Genomic DNA, 18,059 nt, shown 5'->3' with positions numbered 1-18,059 from the left:
TGACTTTGAAATGCTCATGCTGTAGTAAGTTAGAACGCTCCAGAAATGGCTATTAGGTCGCATGGTAGCATTAATACAGATTTCCAGTGACATGTTCATGAAGTGCAGTTTGAAGACTGCTGTTGTAATTCCAAGGCCTAGCGAGTTCCCTTAACAGCTGTGGATGTGCTGGTGAACTGGCTAACTGGCACACCTCCTGCCCTTCCCACAGGTCTGCTGGGAAGTCCTAAAATGAAATTTATTAGAAAACAAAAGCACGGTGATTTTTCCCATTCATCGTTTTCAGCATTTCAGAATGATAGGTAATTTTAAAAAAATGGACTTATGTCTGCATAGTCTCCCTTTAGTAAATAAAAGGACACTATTTAAGGTGCTTTTCCTCCTTATGACGAAGAAATGCTTAATGAAGTTGCCATTTGCATTTCAGCTTATCTTTTCCAGTAAACTGTTTATCAAGTTCTTAACTAGGTCCTAATGAGGAAATTTGTAAGAAACACTGTGATTAATCTTACAAAGTCTTCATGTAAATTGGGACGAATTTTTCATTTATTTTTATATCCATCCAATTTTAAATCCATCCCATAGTGACCCGTAATTTTGCTATGTTAAGCTAGAGTCTGTTATCTTCCTCCATCTACTCATCTATGGCTGACAAAACACAGATTTGCAGTTTGGTTACTTTAGGAATACTCTGGTACTTTCTTACTATAAGTTGGTACATTCTTTGTTTCCGTGGTTTGTTCTAATATCATTTTTACCTGCTTATTTATTTTTATATAGTGTGTGTTTTATCTGTAATACTTAGCCTTCCTTTCAGCCTCAGGCAATCTGAAAGTGAAGTTCCATATTGTTCCTTCCAGTTATTGCACAACTTTTTTTTTTTCCTCTCTCTTTTTTTTTTTTTTTTTTTTTTTTTTTTTTGTTTTGTTTTTGGAATGATGAACTTTTGAGCAATCTCTTGCACACTCCTTAATGGAACGTAGAATTTTGCACGCTTATTACTCCAACAGATTGGCCTTTTAAAGCAGATAGCTTGAGACACAGTAAGACTATTTTAAAAGACTTTGTCCTTATAAGTGCAGAAAACATATTTTAGGGCTTATACCTGGAGAGGCTTCTTTTTGGTAGTTCCAGTATGCAAGGTGAGGGAGCAGATGTTACAGAAATTATCTGGAAATCTAATGAATTTTCTGTCCGAGGGCAGTTGAATTCACAGTGACCCATATGAGACAATATTCTTGTCTGGTAATAACCAAAACCCAGTATTTCAAAAATTTCAAAATTTAAGTTGGCAGTGGAGAAAGAAAGGACTTAAGACTAGTGAGAAGAACCATTAGAACAAGTCATGGAGCATAGCTCAATGACAAGTAATAGGGATCCCATTCTCCTCTTACTTAAGCAACTAATTATGTATTTTTTTCTCCTGAATAGTCATGAAGTGCTAGAATTTTTTCAAGAAGCTAGTTTAAAGAGTCATCCTACGTAGCTGAGTATCTGTATTCACGTCATAAATAGTCTTAATCCAGTGAGGACTATTGTAGACACCTATATTCTTGGGCAGTTAGTTATCATTCCAAGGTGGCTTGGAAAATTTTCCCCATCAGTTAAAAAGAAAGAAAGAGGAAGAGTTTGTGCTTTTGACTCTTTAATACGCTCTCAGAAGACAGAGAAGTTTTAGATGCCTGGGGCTTTTTAGCATGCTCTGGATTTGGAAGCTAGTGGTATCCTTCAAGAAGCAGATTTTGTAACAAACTGCCTTTCAGAAGTTTGTTTAAAACTTTGAAATACAATGTTACACATAATTAGAGGAGTGAAGAAATACCATTGTACTATATATATAAACATGCACTTAAATAAGAGGAATCCAGGGGAAGAGAGGTTTCCTGTATGTTTGCTAACACTAATTCTCTTTGTTCATGTCTTAAAGCATCTATTTCTGGAGTGTAAGAGCACCTGGGATTCATTTCATCTTTCTAGTGTTTCTCTTTGAATTTAAATGACTTTTGCATAAGCTCAGCAAATACCCTAGAAACACTTCTCAGTGAAGGTGTTTGGAGTTTGTGAAGCTGAATTATATGCTTGCACAGCAATTCTAATCCTAGGGTAAAAGTTCATTGTACCATATCTGTAAAGTATAATTTTGGTGAAAATTTGCTGTTGCCATACAGATTAATTCACTTCACAATTTGATTACATACACTTAGGTTATAACTTAGCCATTGACTAAGCAAATTTTCCTAAACAAACATATTCTCAACATTGTTAGCTAAACAGTTTAAGTAATTTTCTAAGTACAGAAAAAATTAAATAGTTATTGCTTAGTATTCTATCTGTTATATATACACGCTCCTTTTCAAAGCATAAAACAAAGCTGCAACTGTTGTTTCAAAACTCATAATGTTACTGTAAGTACCATCATACAAATAATGACATCCTAGTTAGGTTACCACCACTGATGACACCAAATGCTTTTGTGGAGCTGTTACAAGCTATTATAGTGGAAATACAGGTTTATGAAACATTAATAAAGTCAGTAGAAAAGTGGAATTCAGCATCTGTACTAGCGATTTACTCAAAAAAATCTTCCAGAATTAATTGTGCCTTATGCTACATTATAACGAGCTTTTCATGAAAATGTATACCATCATGGAAACTAAACAAGGGTTATTCAAAGAATAATGCAAGTCACTGTCATTTTTTGAAAGAAATTTAGTTAATTGGTAATACATTTGAATCTGGAGCAAGATTAATCAACCTGTATTTGTCATGGTATCAAAGTCTGCACATTCTGAATAGAAAATCACAGATACTGTCCCTATTATCCTTTTAAAGGTGTTTCTTCTGTTTGGATGTATATTTAATAACACAGTATACACTTAGGCTTTGATACTGCTCCTATGTGATCTCTAAAAGAAATTCTATATGCATGGTTATTTCATAGTAAATCTTGAATTGCAGGTAGAGCTTTATACCAGAAGATAGAGAATGGTTAAGGGAATTCCTGCTTCTTCAGTATAAAAGTTCAGGAATTTTGACCACAGTCTGGTATAGAGGAATCCTTTGATATTGCATTATTATGAATTTGTGCACAAATAGAATCTGGAAAAATAGAAGGTGCATATTTGCTGAAAGTTGGAGTTTTTTCAAAACGGGGGAAAGGAGGTGTTTTAGGGGGGTGGGGGTGTTTAGATCCGTTTGCTTGTTGGTACACTCTTGCTAAGATGCAGGTCTTGAGATTTCTGCAAATCAGCCTGAGATATCCCACTTGAACTAGTCTTAGGTGACTACACAGCAAAACCACACTGACCCTATCTCACTACTTGGAGTCAGGGGATTTGGAGTTGTTAAGTTTAAGTTAGTGCTGCATTCCCCACTGTGGTGCAGTATCAGCTGCCTTATACCATTCTCCAGTGATATGTCAGATCCCTGATGCTGAGGATTTTTCTAAAGTCTTATCAGTAGTTACCGTACGTAGGCAAAGAATACCAATGAGATGGCAGTAGTGCCAATAACTTGATAGAGCTGGCATGGGTGCAAAGCACAAAGCTGAGGCAAGGAAGCAAGGTGAAGAACTGTTATATTAGCCGTTCTGGGATGGAAGAAGTGTGTAGAAATGAGGTAATACATGGAAGAACAGGAAGAGTCTATTTAAACAGGTATTGTAAGGAAGGAAATAGGGCCAATGGATGGCAAAAGTTCTCTCGGCTCTGTTCCTTCTGTATGCCTTGCATGTTTTTTACAAAGGAGTAAGATGCCTTTCCTTGTTCTGAGGTCCTAACTTAAAATCCTGCTTTTCCCTTTGAACTGCTAGGTAATAACTCAGTGGTAGTTCTGCTGGGTAGCACTTACGAAAATTTCCTGTTTTGTTTAGGTAAATTTGCTCCTCTTATAATGTCTGACCCAAAGATAAAGCAATGTGCATGAGGTAGGCTTGGAATGATAAATTCCTGTGCATGAGTAAGCCTGAATTCTACTTGAACATACGCTCTTTGAGTTGTTGGATGAATACAGGACCAGGTATAATCATAATTAAAATGTGATTATGATTGCAACTTACTTGATTTAGTATGTTATTCTAGCACAGAACACTATGTGTGTTAGAAGTACGTTATAAAGTACGGTAAAGCTCATGGGAGGGAAATCCACCGATCATTATTAATACAGTGAAGCTGCTCTGGGCTTAGAAATTCCGTGAGCTGCAGATGGTTGGAAACTAGGATAACACCTGTGAGAAGAGTATCATGCTTGCTGTCGTCTTGTACTTTACCTTAGGCGCACACTTTTGATGATTTTGAAAGTTTTATTTTTTAATAATATCCAACATGTCAAAATGCCACTCAAATGACAGCAGGATGGTTGAGACTGTAGGGACAATATTGACCCAAAGAAGGTCACATTCTTGCGTTACAGTCAATGGCCACCAAGTTAAAGTATTCAGATTACATCTTGACATTTAGTTTTGTAGTCAAACTATCTGTTCAGCTGAGTTGACAACTACTCAAGTAGTCCTGCTCACCTCTGATAGATACCTTTGTTTAGTTTAAGGCTGCCTTTGTTTGAAGGAGCATTCTTCTGTAGTCCTTCTCTTTTCCCCAGCGAGCTGGTACAATACGTTTGACCCTGCCCCCCAGATCTAGCATAATCATTGTGGAATGCAGTGGTGATCATACTTAACACTGGACTAGACACTTCTTAACAAAATCATAGGAATGTGGGTTGGGACTGACTTCTGGAGGTCATGCAGTCCAGCTTTTGTTTTTAAAGCAGGACTAGCACCAGTGCTAGATCATGAATTTGTGTACATCTACAAAGACAGAGGTTTATGATCTTCTCTGGGTAACCTTTTCCAGTGCTGCACTACCCTCCTAGTGAAAAACATTTTCCTAATGTCCAACCTAAACCTCCCAAGCTACAGTTGGTGGCCTTTTGTGTTAGCATCAGCTACCATTGGAATGAGATTTTGGCTCCATCATTGTTGTAACTTCCCTTCAGGTAGAGAAAGCTACTAGATTGCCTTTTAACTTCCTCGTTGCCGGACTAATCAAGTTCAGTTCCCTCAACCTCTCTTCACAAGACATGAGCTCTAGATTCCTGCCCAACTTGGTTTCACTCCAACATATCCTCTCCAGTTTCTCCACATTTTGGTTAAACTGGAGTGGCAGTAGGTTTAAAACCTGTATGCAGTACCCCAGGTGCAGTGTTGCTGGCACCGAGTGTGTGCGTGTTGGGGAAGTGACAACAGCTGGCCGTGTTTCTCCAAATTTCACCTAGTATGTAGTTTTCCTTGTTTGTTTAAATGTTACTTTAATAAAACAAAAGACAGCGTTCTGATCAAGCAGGAGGTGTGCTATCCTTTCTTTGTTACTACATTGCTTCTAACTTCTTATATGTTTGTTCAGATGTTTTTTATTGTGGATATCATTGATCTAAAAAGAGAGTTAAGTACTGTGCTTTACTCACGAAGAGAATCTTTTCAGGAAAAATAATACTTGGACTTCTCTTATTTAAATGTCATTCTGGTGGTCAGTGAAAATATGTTCTATAGCTTCCTGATAAGTGATGGACCAAAAATGAACTAAATAAATATGGTGGCAGCCTAAAACAGTGTAATTATAAACATTGTACTGAGATTTTTTTTTCCACAACTGTCTCCCTGGCCTCCTCTTGTTAATACACTAGTTTGCAGCATTAGAGTGGTTTTTAAGTCAATCTGAAAATTATCCCCACTTGCCCCATGCTGGCTTGGGGTTTGCAGAGCAGGTTTAGTACACATGTCTAGTACACACAAAATAGTTTGTCTGCAAGAAACTGCGCTGGGAGCTGTACTGCAGGCTTCATGTGCACACTGACTGTCATATGTCATGCAGATTGGTTTTTGGACAGCTTTGAACTGTGTGGGGTGAGGTAAGGATAAGACTAAACCTGGTCCAGAGTAAACTCTCCAGACTGTGTATGATGTAGGTTTAGAGGCCAGATATAAAGCTGGCTGCTTTGTAGCTACTGTCTCACCAGTTACTTGACAATAGAGGTCGGCCTGGGTGTGCACTGTCTGGACCTGAGGTCTAGGCTACAATATGCATGGTGGTTGTCTGATAGAATAAATCTGAGACTGTAATTCAAATACCAGCTACGGACATATGTAAAAAGCAATGGCATAAGAATCTCTCGGAGGAAAACTTAAGACAAACTACAAGGTCATCACTAAAACACTTGTTTATTCAGGACTGGGTGGGATATTTGCAATGCTAGATATGTTAATAGCAGTTATGCAGAGGACTAAATTCCTCTGATTAGAAGAATAACAAAGTTAGGAAGATTCATGCGTTAGTATGGACAGTCAGAGAAACTATTCTGAAATGTAATAAAGTAATATATGAAATGTAAAGCTAATATAGTTAAGTGGAATGGAAAACAATTCTGCTGTGTGTTAAGTCTTGATTACATCTGTAAATTAATGCTAAAGTGGTTTAAGATTATGTTGAATTGTATTCCAAACATATAGTCTGGAATTTGGAACATTCCATACCAATGTTTTCTATTCTGTCTTCTGCGGTTTTTTCCCATTTTGGGCATTAGATGACAGAATCCCTGATACATTTGCATTTTAATTGCATTTCATAATACTTATTGAGAGCAAATTTCAAAATACTAAGTCTTCATTTGTTTACTCATTTGTGGAGGTAGCTGAGATGAAGCTGTGCTTTGCAGTGGTACACAATCTCTGTCAGTTTGGTGCTGTCAAATTTTCATTCTGAAAATTGTTTTGGGGAAAGTCTCCAAGCATGGAACGGCTTCTGGTGTTTTGGAAGTTTGGAAACATTGCATTACTATTTTTGTAATCTGCTTTCATGCTCCTGAAATTCTGGAATGTGAATGGGCTAGGGAGGAAATAGACTAACTGCAGCCGGTATTGTGCATGGTGATTCAATTTTTGCTCTTTTATATCCTCAGCTTGTCACTCAGAATAGAATTTTATTTGTAAGTTAAAACCAACATCCATTGGGGTAAGCAAATAGAACTGAGGGATTAGTAATTTGCATCTGTGCATCTAATTGCATTAGATTTACATCTCTGTCCTATCGATTTACTGAAATAGGTAATTTACACAGAAAATAGTGTCTTGACACAATATGAGAGGATAAAGTATAAACACATCTACTTGTAATCCCTCCAGGGCCATGGTGAAACTGTCGTGTTCATTTTTGAGCAGAAAGGTTCCAGTTTCATTTATTCTGCGATTCTATTCATATTGCAGCCTTTATTCATCAGGCAGATGTATGAATGTGACCCATTTTAGTTATCAGCAGAATATAAATATATTTTTCATATTCTCAAGTATCCTATTTCAAGTTTAGTATAATACTAACTTGGAGTTTATGCTCTTATTTCAGAATTTCTCTCATGTTTGTTTCTCAAACTTACAAATGAACCAAGATCAAGTTAAAATGAACCAAGAGTAACCATCGTTTTCATACCTTTTAGTCTGCCAGGAGGACCTAGAAACATTGGGAATAATGATTTGATTTTCAAATCTCCTGAACAACAGTGTGAGAGACACATCTCCCAGTGTAAGATAGCGGCAGTGAATATCACTGAGTATCAGTCTATGTGCATCTGAATTTGTGTGTATATATATCATATAGTAAACATATTTTGTAGGAAAGTTACAGTTACGGGCAATACTGACAGTACCACTCCAATTTTTTACATGATGACATAGTGCATTTCCAGTTTTAGATTTTTTGGTGAGAGTAGGTGAATAAGGATTTACACTTGAATGCCAATGATAAAAATTCACTAACAAGCAGAGGTAAATTCTCTAGGCTTGTTACTTATTTTGGTACAAGCAGTAGTTGGGTTTGTGTGACATCGTAGTTTCATTTTGGTTACAAGACAAGGAATGGCTGATTAATAATTTTTAAATTATATTTGGAAAGGGCGGTTTGTTGCAACTGTTTTGCATTGTGAGCAGAAACATTACATAAATTGTTCCTTCAAAATACAGCCCATCTATGGCAAGGTTGGCATGCTAATGAGAATAAAAACAAGTCAGTCACACAGTGTGTGTTTTTAAGCTGGCATTACTTTGCCACATACCAACAGTACCATGGCAAAGCCTAAACTTGCCACTAAAAAAACAATGATTATGCCATGCTACATTGTCACGCTATTCCTCCTAAAGCAATCTTTGAGAATTTTAGTGAATCAGTAGCAGATATACCTTTCAACTTTTTATTGATGAAACGTGAAGCTTTAGTTGTCATGTTGTGAGGCAGGAAAAGGATGTTGGGCATGGGAGCAGAGCTTAAAAGAATTTGCTGCTTCCCAGCCCCTGTGCTATCTGCAAGGTCTTTCCCAGACTAAGACACCACAGTACATACTGGTAAGTAGTTTGATCAGTTGTGTATGGCGTGTCTGGTCCTGGAGAAGGAGAGATCCTCATTACCTTGTCATGAGTTATGTATGCTGGAGAAGGAAGAGTTGGGGAGCAGGGGAATTAAGAGAATCTCGCACAAATTTCTTACCAGTGCTGCAGTCATTGTTGCTCATCCAATTTTTACTTGCATGATATAGACACCTACTGGCCCCGGTAGGTGACTTAGTATACTGGACACTGAATATATATAACAGCAGAGGGAGGTCTGTTTCCCAAAACCCTGGACTGATACGACGAGCAAAGAATAATTGGAATAGTGGCTTACAAATTACGTTTCTTGTAACATGCATTGCTGTTCCCTGAGTCATCGCCTAAGTTCACTGAGTGTTTTGATGGTGCTCTGAGAGGTGATAATAAACATACACTATCCTTAGAAATGTGATGGAAGGAAAATTGGCATCTTAAATAGAAATTTTTAATAAAGAGATCTCATGAAATGTCTTGGGGAGACATATCTACACCACGCCAGTCTTTCCCCCCCGCATTGTTTTTAATAACCTATGTGAGGTTATATGTTGGTCAGGGACTTACTGCATAAGTGTATATATAGAGCACAGGTTCTCATTCTCATTACCAGTAGAAATATATGCAGGTTATTAAATAATGGAATGCATTTCAGGTTTGCTGTCAGAAGGTAATATAGATACTGATTTGGACTTAACGGGACTCACATTTGGACATCAAATTTATATCATCACATCATACTTCAGATTCTCGTCCCTACCATGCATTTCTCTTATTTAAGTGAAACTCCATATATAATTTTGAAGCAATGAAATATAGGTTTTGTTTGTATTTTTGACATATGGGAAGAAAGGAGGTATGCATTTTTTGGATGATGCTACTTTATTCCTTTTTAATAATGGATGAAACAATTCAGTGTGTCAACACAGCCATCCATGAATGGTTGTGTTAAAATCTGCGGGAGTATTGTTCCATTTATAGAAAGATCCCAAATAACTGAAGGCACTCAAGAAGGACTTTTTTTTTAATTAACAGCATATTTAAAAGCATACTAAGGTCGTGTAGCTTGACTATAGATAATGAAGGGCTAAGAGAACACTTAACAACTATTATGTATTCAAGATACTCTCTTTAAATTCCCTAGTCAGATGGGACAATTCAAGCTAACATACACTATTATTGTACAACAGTGGCCTTTCAGTTTGGTGTTTCTGGTGCATTTCTGTGACACATTTTGAAATAACCCAACATAGAACAATATTTCAGACAAGAACAAAGATAATGCTATTTTTGTCTGGAAAGGCCAATATTAAATTACATGTTTACAATAGCAAATGAAGAGCAGACGTGGATTGTTTATGAGGATCTTTGATACGCTAGCATATCTCCCGAAACGTTCACGAGGGATGCAGCCTTATAGTTTTCTTCATGAATTGTATATGGAAGAGGAATTAAGTGTATGGGAAGAATTGTTGTTGGTACAAAGGAAAACAGTGATCGGAATGACTGAGAGAAGATTGGGCTATGTAACATCCAGCTGTATTGGGAGACAGGGAGAATGAAATAAGGATCACTGAATTTAATAAATAATGCAGCTTTTAGATTAGCGTAATAAAATAACATTTTATAATAATATAGACAAAATGGGACACAAATATTTTTAGCTTTTATTAACTTTTTCCTGTGGGTTTGTTTGGGTGGGGGGTTTTGTATATAGTATTATAGAATGTATGAACTGGTACTTAGCTGCAAAAGCAGTAAGAGGCTCGTACTGGTAACACAATAGAGTAAATATGTATAAGGAAGAGCTGCTTTACCTGGAAAACTAAGTGCGCAATGGATTAGAGTGATGTAATCTTCGCTAAATCTCTTTGTATGTAGTAACTTCTGTACTTCCTATATTATAAACTCTCATTTTAGCTACCTGTGCACTAATACCCAATGTAGACCAGCCCTGGATATTGACTTGATTAATTTCTGACACTGAAAATGCTTATGCGATTACCCTTTTGTTATGATGGCGGTAGTTGTACCCTATATAGAATTCAGTACCACTGTCATCTTCAGAGCTGCCTAAAGAGTTTTACGTGAAGCTGTGGTTTTCAGGATTCCCAGAGTGAAAGTAGGAAATCAGTTTTTGCCCTTTGTCTCACTTGGTAATTTGCTGGGGTTTTGCCCTGGAGTGTAAGAGAGTACAGCGGTGCAACTTTTGCCCTTTCCCTTCAGTAAATCCCCCCAAATCCTGAGGGAATAAATAACAGCATGGTAAATTGTTCGTGAGCAAAGGTACTAAAGCCATCTGTACTGGGAGGTGATGCGCTGTAAACTCAGGTTCTTGGTAATGGTATATCAACTTTATACAGTTCTGGCAGTGAAGGTTTCTACAAATTTCATCTACTTCCTGTGACAGGAGAGAGCTATTCCCATGATCAAGGCCTTCCAACACCGTTAATGTTACATCAGCAGCATAATTTTAACAAATAGTACGATTTTTTTTTCTGTTGAAAATGTTTCAATTTATACTGCCACAAAGGAGAGATTCCAACTAGTTGTGCAAGTCCTTTTAAACTTCTTCCAGATCTTTACTGTTAAGCTGTCTGTTATACTGGCTACACAGTGGTTCCAGTTAGACCTAAAAACTATTTTTAACAGAAGTGATTTTAAAACTATTTATAATTCACTGAGAAGTCCTCCTGTTGTTGATCCTTGGTACTTAGCTACCTGAGTATTTGAGAAATACAATGAACTATGCCATATGTCATTCTGTGAGCCAGTGAATAGTCTGTCCATCATCACTAGTGTATTGGTAATTCCACTTATGCTCTTTGGATTAATATACATAAATTGTGTAAATAAGAACTGCTCTTTGGATTAATATACATAAATTGTGTAAATAAGAACTGCTCTTTGGATTAATATACATAAATTGTGTAAATAAGAACTATATACAAAAACTTATTTTTGAAAGTATGAAAAAATTAGAAAAATACTTTTACTCAAATATCTTGAAACCACTGGGAACTGAATTGTTGGTATTCTAAAAATATTAATGACTTCACGTCATTTTCCTCACAGCCCTGAATATTTTTAGAGTAATTATTCTTTCAAAATAACTCTAGTGCTTCAACAAAAGACCTAATCAAACAGTACATTCTTAATCATGGACTGTAGGAGAAAATACTGGAGGAAGAGAAGTATGAGTGGGAATGTTTTTTGATCTTGAAAAGTATGTTTTTGTCCATGCTGCCAGCCTGTGCGCTAAGGATGAGTGGTGAATCAGTCTGGGGGATCGCTGCAATCCTACAGCGGTGCTCAGCTGGCACCACCATGCCCTGCTGCAGGACGGCTACCTGTTGTGTGAGCCCAGCCCACGGGCATGCTCAGCCACCGCAGGCTGCTCGGCCCCATTACGCCTAGCAGCATGGCTGCCTCAGTTTCCCTTCTGCCACTGCCCTGTCTACAGCTCTCCAGTGTGCCAGTAGTGAATATACTCTTCAGATAGATATGCCAATATTTTTCTGGTCCTTTTGGCGGAGTGAGTCAGGAGGGGCTTTCTGCTTGTGATCTCCAGAATCCTGTGTCACTCACTGGCCACACGTCTGCTGTGGCCAAACAAGTAGATACTTGTATTAGAGAAAAGCAAAAAAGCATGCAGATTTTTCCTACTGAGAAACTATCAACCTTACATATGCTGGTACAGAAGGCATTGCAGAATGTATGACTGTAATTTTTTGAAGTTCATCAGCTCCATGATATGATTAAATTACAGTTTGAACAGAAATATTAAGAAATTTCTATTAAAATCCTCTTTTATTAAAAAACCCCCAACAAATACCCTTTATTCTGTCATGCTAGGATTTAGTACTCTAGAGGAAAAAATAATATATTTTTTTCCATTAGGGAATTTATAGATTGTTTCATTGTTCTGAAGTTTATCCAGAAGATCTTACTGTAAATAATTCAATCTTTCCCCAGTTGTATTGATTACAATTTAAATATTTTTAATACCAAAATTAGATGCAGCAGAAATAATATTTTCTCACAAAAGTAGATTTAAAAGTTCCATATTTTTCTAACAAAATCTAATAATACTGTTTTAGGTATTATTATTAATTTTAGGTACAAATTCGAAGGCAGATTGTAAAAATATAATTAGAAAGCTCTGTGCAACAAATTAAATACACTCTAGTATCATGGATGAAAAAAGCATCTGTTTTGAAGTACTTTCATTAGAAATTAGAAGACTTGAGTAGGGAAGATTAGATTTGCATGAGATGAAATCAGAAAAAAATGTAAGAATGTTAGCTGCAAAGAATAGGAAAATACTTATGGACCATGGAACAAGCAAGGTATCATCTAGAGTTTATGTTGAATAATATAAATAAACTATAATCTTAAACTTTAAAAAATGTTATATATTTACTAAATATACTTGAAGTGATTGTAGTTACATTATTCTTAAAACCTAATGAAAATTACTGATTTTAATAATGTCCTGCGTTTCACTCAGCTGGAACAATGGCTCTATGCCTTCAGCTCACTTTCATTTTCAGGCTTCTGTAATAGCACAAGTTTTGAAGCATCTGTGGTGTTAAATACATCCATATGCCAATGTACACGTTCCCAGTATCAAGTGTGTTGATGGGTCCTGTTTATCTGCTAGCCTGAAAATGATGCTTGCCATTAGGGTCTCAGTAGGTGTATGTTCATTTAACAGCTGCCAGTTGTGGATTTTTTTGGAAGGCTGGGAGAGTTATATATTAGTACAGTCAGCTATATGCTGTCCTGAAGTAAGGAAAAAAAAAATTTTAGCTTGCTTTATCTTTCAGATTAGTAGTTCATGGCTGGAAAAAATCTCCAAATTCTGTTAGTTAAGGATATGCTATTGTCTGGGATACAATAAAATTCCTTCAGTATTTCGTGTATTTCTACTTCAGTGGACAGCGGCAAGCAATAATCAAAGAACTGGTTAATGACAGAAAATTTTTTTAAACATTTTTAAAAGACCTCTGATGTGGTAACTGAATGTAAGTTGCGAATTGCTTTTGTAATACGATATGGAAAACATGCCTAGCACTTGTAATTAATTTTATCCTTCCAAGCATATTTGACTCAATTCTGCTGAGTTACATTGCTTATAAGTCAATGCAGAACTTCTAAAGTCTGACAAATCTGCCTGTAAATTTAATATTTTTGAAATTGCAAGATTCACAAATCTTGACAGCTTGGAAGTATGTCACTGTATGTATAGATATAATTCTGTGTGTGTGTGTATATACACATATATCTGCAAAACGACATCCTGCTCTTCCTGGTGGACTGTATTCCAGAAGTGTGGAAGTTTTTTTCCTAGTGTGAAAGTACAGTTATTTCTACCTCTAATCAATGTTCAATTTGCATGCAGCTAAGACATAATTTTAAGCAAAATGTTGAATCAGTAAGGCATTTTATTTAAATTCATTCAAAAAACCCCAGGAAATAAGCCTAAACTTCTGTCATTTGTTGAAAATGAACATGCATTGCAAAAGTGTTGTTTTAAAATGGTTTGGTTAGTACTTTTACTTTTTATTTTCTTTTTTTAAAAAAAGTTTCATTTCTTTTATTTGTTTTTGGATTTAATCCTGAATCCCGCTTATATACTGGGAAGTAGCTTATGTTTATGTATTTCTCATTCAAGCAAAAAATACTGAAATCTTCACATGTGTTGTCAATATTTCAATTTCACTTGCACCAGTGTTAATTTAAGCGCTATAACTGTGATCATACTTGGCCTAATGTCTGTAGGGGCTTTGCAGTCTGATTCGTCTGCTGGGTTTGCTTGAGTAGCCTCTCATTTCAGCCAGGGTGGGGGAGATGTGAAGTTCGTAGCCGGGCGGTGCGCGCGGGTGGATTGCTCCCATTAGCAGCAGAGCTTACTAGGCAGCTCCTGTTCAGAGAGCCCGAGCAGGGGGGGAGAGCGCCGCTGGGTGAGGGACTGCACCAGCTTTTTCCCCATGTGATAAGAAGGGTGTTTGTATCTTGGGGATGTCTGTGTTTTGTTTTTTCAAATGTAAAATTGTACATGTTTATTGGGGCTCTTTCTGCTTTGAAGTCAAAGGACAAAAAGTGCCCCTGCTTCACTGCACTGCTCCGATTATGACTTTATTTCTGTTTTGAGGTAAAAATTGAGGTTTAGTTTGAGTGTTCCAAAACCAGATACCACTCTCTCTCTCTTTCTTGTAGGGAGGGTGCTGCTGTGCCAGGCAAACCAGGAGGGATCTCCCGTGTACAGTGCCCCCAGTTCACTAGTATACACATCCACAAGTAAGCTAGTGTTACGGCTCTTGTTTTGTTTTGTTTTGTGACAAAAGCACATTAATGTGAATTAAGCCCCCTGAAACGGTAAACTTTCCCAATAGCTCTTGTAAATATGGTATTTCTAAACGTGTGTAAATAATGTCAACAGGTAATTCAGTGTTTTTAGTTGCATCTTTTTCCTCAAAGTATATTTTATTAAAAAAAAAAAAAGACAGCCTGTATTGCACTGTTCTACAGAAATGGTCAAAAATTCTACAGTAACACTGAAATTTTATTGAATCCAGTACTGTTGAGCACTCTGCATTTTGTGTAGAAGACGAAGTTGTGTTTTTTTCTCCTTCCTGGTCACAGCTTTGATTTCATAAAGAAAAAGTCTCATATCATGCTACTATTTGATTGTGTCAGGAAGAAAATAGATATACAGTCTTTTTTTACAAAAGGAAAAAGACTGTGTGCAATTCGGTATTTCGAATTATAAAAAGCTGCCCTAATAAAAACAGCAAAGACAAACTGAAACAATAGATGCTGCCATCAGCCATTTTTCTGTACAAAAATTTGGATTAGCAATGTCTCCTGTAAAATTCTGCAGCAGAAGTGGAACCTCTTCTGAGAGTGTTTTAGATCATATTGGTGGTACCACTGATGCTCATTCTGAAATCTAGTCAGGCAAAGAAGCCTCTAGCCAAATGAAATGGTACTAATTGCTGCTTGCTGAATTGGGGTGAACGTCACCATTTGCTATGTGTTCTTAGCAGTGCTGTGTAAAGAAAATATTTGATGTTGCCTGATGTAACAACATTATCGGATACGCTCTTTATGGAGATTGTATTCAATCTAGAATGCAATTCTGCTCTTTTAAAGCTTGCTAGGCTACTAAAATAATTAATTTTTCTATTAATTAAAACCAAGAATTGAGGACAAGAGAGTTCCATAGTGATCATCTCTACAGTCATGTAACTCTCTGATATAAAAGGCTATGAATGTCATCCCTACAGCTGATGCTTTTACAGTGCAAATATGGGATCTACTTCCAAATCAGGAGTCCACAAATACATAGTGAACTAACAAAATATATGAATTGTTTTAAATTGGAACTGGAATTATCAATTACATATGCATTTGCTTCCAGATGCTCCAAGAATATTTTGTACTATGTCACCTTTCTTAAGCTGGGCTTGTTTTTTTTTAAAAATCCTTGTAGTAATGTAGAGATGAAATACTTAATGTCTAAATAAATGTTCCCTGTAGTATATTTTTAGTGCAGTATTTGTTTTTGACTGAAATACCAGTCTTTTGACTGAAATACCAATCTTTGACTAAAATTCTTTTCCTAGAAAGTTATCCAAACATTTCATTCAACTCACTGTTAGGGAACTTATTTTGGAGGGGGGGGGGCAGTGTTTGTTTTTTATTTTCTGGAGAATTGTCTAAATCTGCCTTTCTTAAGTTTACCTTCTTGCTCCTATTGTCTCACTGAGTTCTATCCCAGGAAATTTATTTCTGCAGTTGCTGTTTACACTGTACAGTATTTCCACTATTATTAAATCCCCAGAGAGTCGTTGTATAGCTAGCTAAGCTCTATACTTCACTGTTTCCATTATGTCTAATGAGTCAATCCCTTTGAAAAATCTTATTTTGCAGTGGTGCTCCTTGAATAATGGTATCCTAACAAACACCTGTTTGTTTTCAATTATGCCAAATACATAAATAAACAGACTTTGCCTATCTGCCTCCCACTAGGCAATGTGTAATACACCGTTTCATAACAGAGATTGCTAGTAGCCCTTGCAGTAGAAATTACTACACTTGTTGAATCTGTGTATCTGCAAGTCATGATTTTTCTTTTATTATGTATACTATTTCATATTGCCAAAATGTAGTTTCGCCCACAGGGTCACAACTCCTAATAATACAAAATTACTACAACTCCTAATGATTGTAATTAGGCTTTTTTATTTCTCCGTTTACAAAACTCTCAATAAAGATGTAAAATAGTTCCATTTCTATAGGAAATTCTGCTAAGAATTTAATAGAAATGAAGCTCGAGTTTTGTCTCATTTTCTTTCTTACAATTTTAAAGATCTATAGTCCATTTTTTATGTACATTTGTAATTGAAATGATAACTGGTAAGTCAAGTAAGTAATGTCTAGGAGACTAATAGTTTTACTATTATCATTCCATGTAGACAAAAATATTGCAGCCTTTACCTTTGAATAATTTGTTAATCATTTATTCTGCTACTGCCAGTATTGTAACTGGGTAATGTTTCAGACAGCTTACAATGTAAGAATTAAAGAGGTTTTAAATTTGTAATTGTTTTTACAGAAGGGAAGGAGTCAGCTGAGATTTTTAAAGCCATCTGAGTGTTTTGGAGTTCATTAAATGCTAATGGAATTTAGGAATTTTCAGATATTTGGAAGAAGGTAGTCCCCATTTTTAGAAATGTTGCCTGTAACTTGACTGCTTGTATTTTGCTCACGAGTTGTATTCTATAAGGAATGAAGGACTGAAATATGGTTGTAAAATACAGTTTTCTTAATTTGGCTAGCTTTATTTCTCATATAACCTTTTGACTTTTAATTGTGTTGCTCACTGGTAGTCTCTGATGACTCTGAACACTTTTACCCCATTTTTTTGGCTAGCCAGAAAGAAGAGTGCATTTCTTGGAGCTACTCTTTCCCTTCTGATGTTTTATTTCCCCAGGATATATTTTATGTATCACATTGTACATTTCCCAGTACAGTGATTAGTTACACCTCTGAATATGTCACGAGATGGAAGCGTGGCTCTGCTTCCTTCCATCACTTCTGGCCCTTCGCATAATACAGAAAGAAATGAGCTGTTTCTTCTGCAAGCAGTGGAACAAATCAGTAGCAATAGTCTCTCATGCCTCATCTGTTCTCTTATGCTGAAGGAGAAGATGGGACCTGGATCAGTTTTTCATTTGCACATCTATTCTGGGACTAGACAATTTGTTATGCAGAAAGCATAGTTTCAGCATACAAATGTGTTCGCATCCCTTAGTGGGACAGATTTTGCCTTACTGACACAACCAAAGTGAGGAAGCTCATGATTTCATCTTGGCTGCTGTAGATTCCCATAGCATTGGCATCTCGAGAGCAGAACTAATATAACTGATTTCAGTTAAATCCATCATCATTATCGTAATGCAAAATGTAGACAAGTACTGGAAGGAGATATATCCAGAAAGTAAAGATTAGAGTACACCAAGTCCCAGTAAGCATTCACTGGAAACTTCCTGGAGGCCCATGATATCCCACGGAAACTTAGTGAATCAAACAGTTTAGCTGCATGGAACGGAGTCTCTTTTTGCCCCCACTTCTTTAGACTAGTTGCTTC

At 36.5% G+C, this 18,059-nt stretch overlaps 1 protein-coding gene across 10 annotated transcripts in view; it reads left to right on the top strand.

Moving 5' to 3' along the window:
* The window catches only part of RBFOX1 (RNA binding fox-1 homolog 1), a gene marked incomplete at both ends in the record, with an annotated part of 1,321,463 nt that overhangs the window by 1,237,107 nt on the left and 66,297 nt on the right, over window positions 1-18,059 (top strand). For 8 of the 10 annotated variants that reach the window (XM_082006867.1, XM_082006865.1, XM_082006866.1 and 5 more), the window contains one exon: window positions 14,624-14,704. The exons of the other annotated variants lie outside the window; for them this stretch is intronic. In XM_082006867.1, the coding sequence (XP_081862993.1) occupies window positions 14,624-14,704 (81 nt within the window). The remainder of the gene's footprint in view (window positions 1-14,623; window positions 14,705-18,059) is intronic. 10 annotated transcript variants of the gene reach the window in all.

The sequence above is a fragment of the Phaethon aethereus genome, assembly GCF_964289735.1.
Source record: "Phaethon aethereus genome assembly, chromosome: 15".
Taxonomy (NCBI): domain Eukaryota; kingdom Metazoa; phylum Chordata; class Aves; order Phaethontiformes; family Phaethontidae; genus Phaethon; species Phaethon aethereus.
This window is presented reverse-complemented; position numbering and strand designations above follow the sequence as displayed.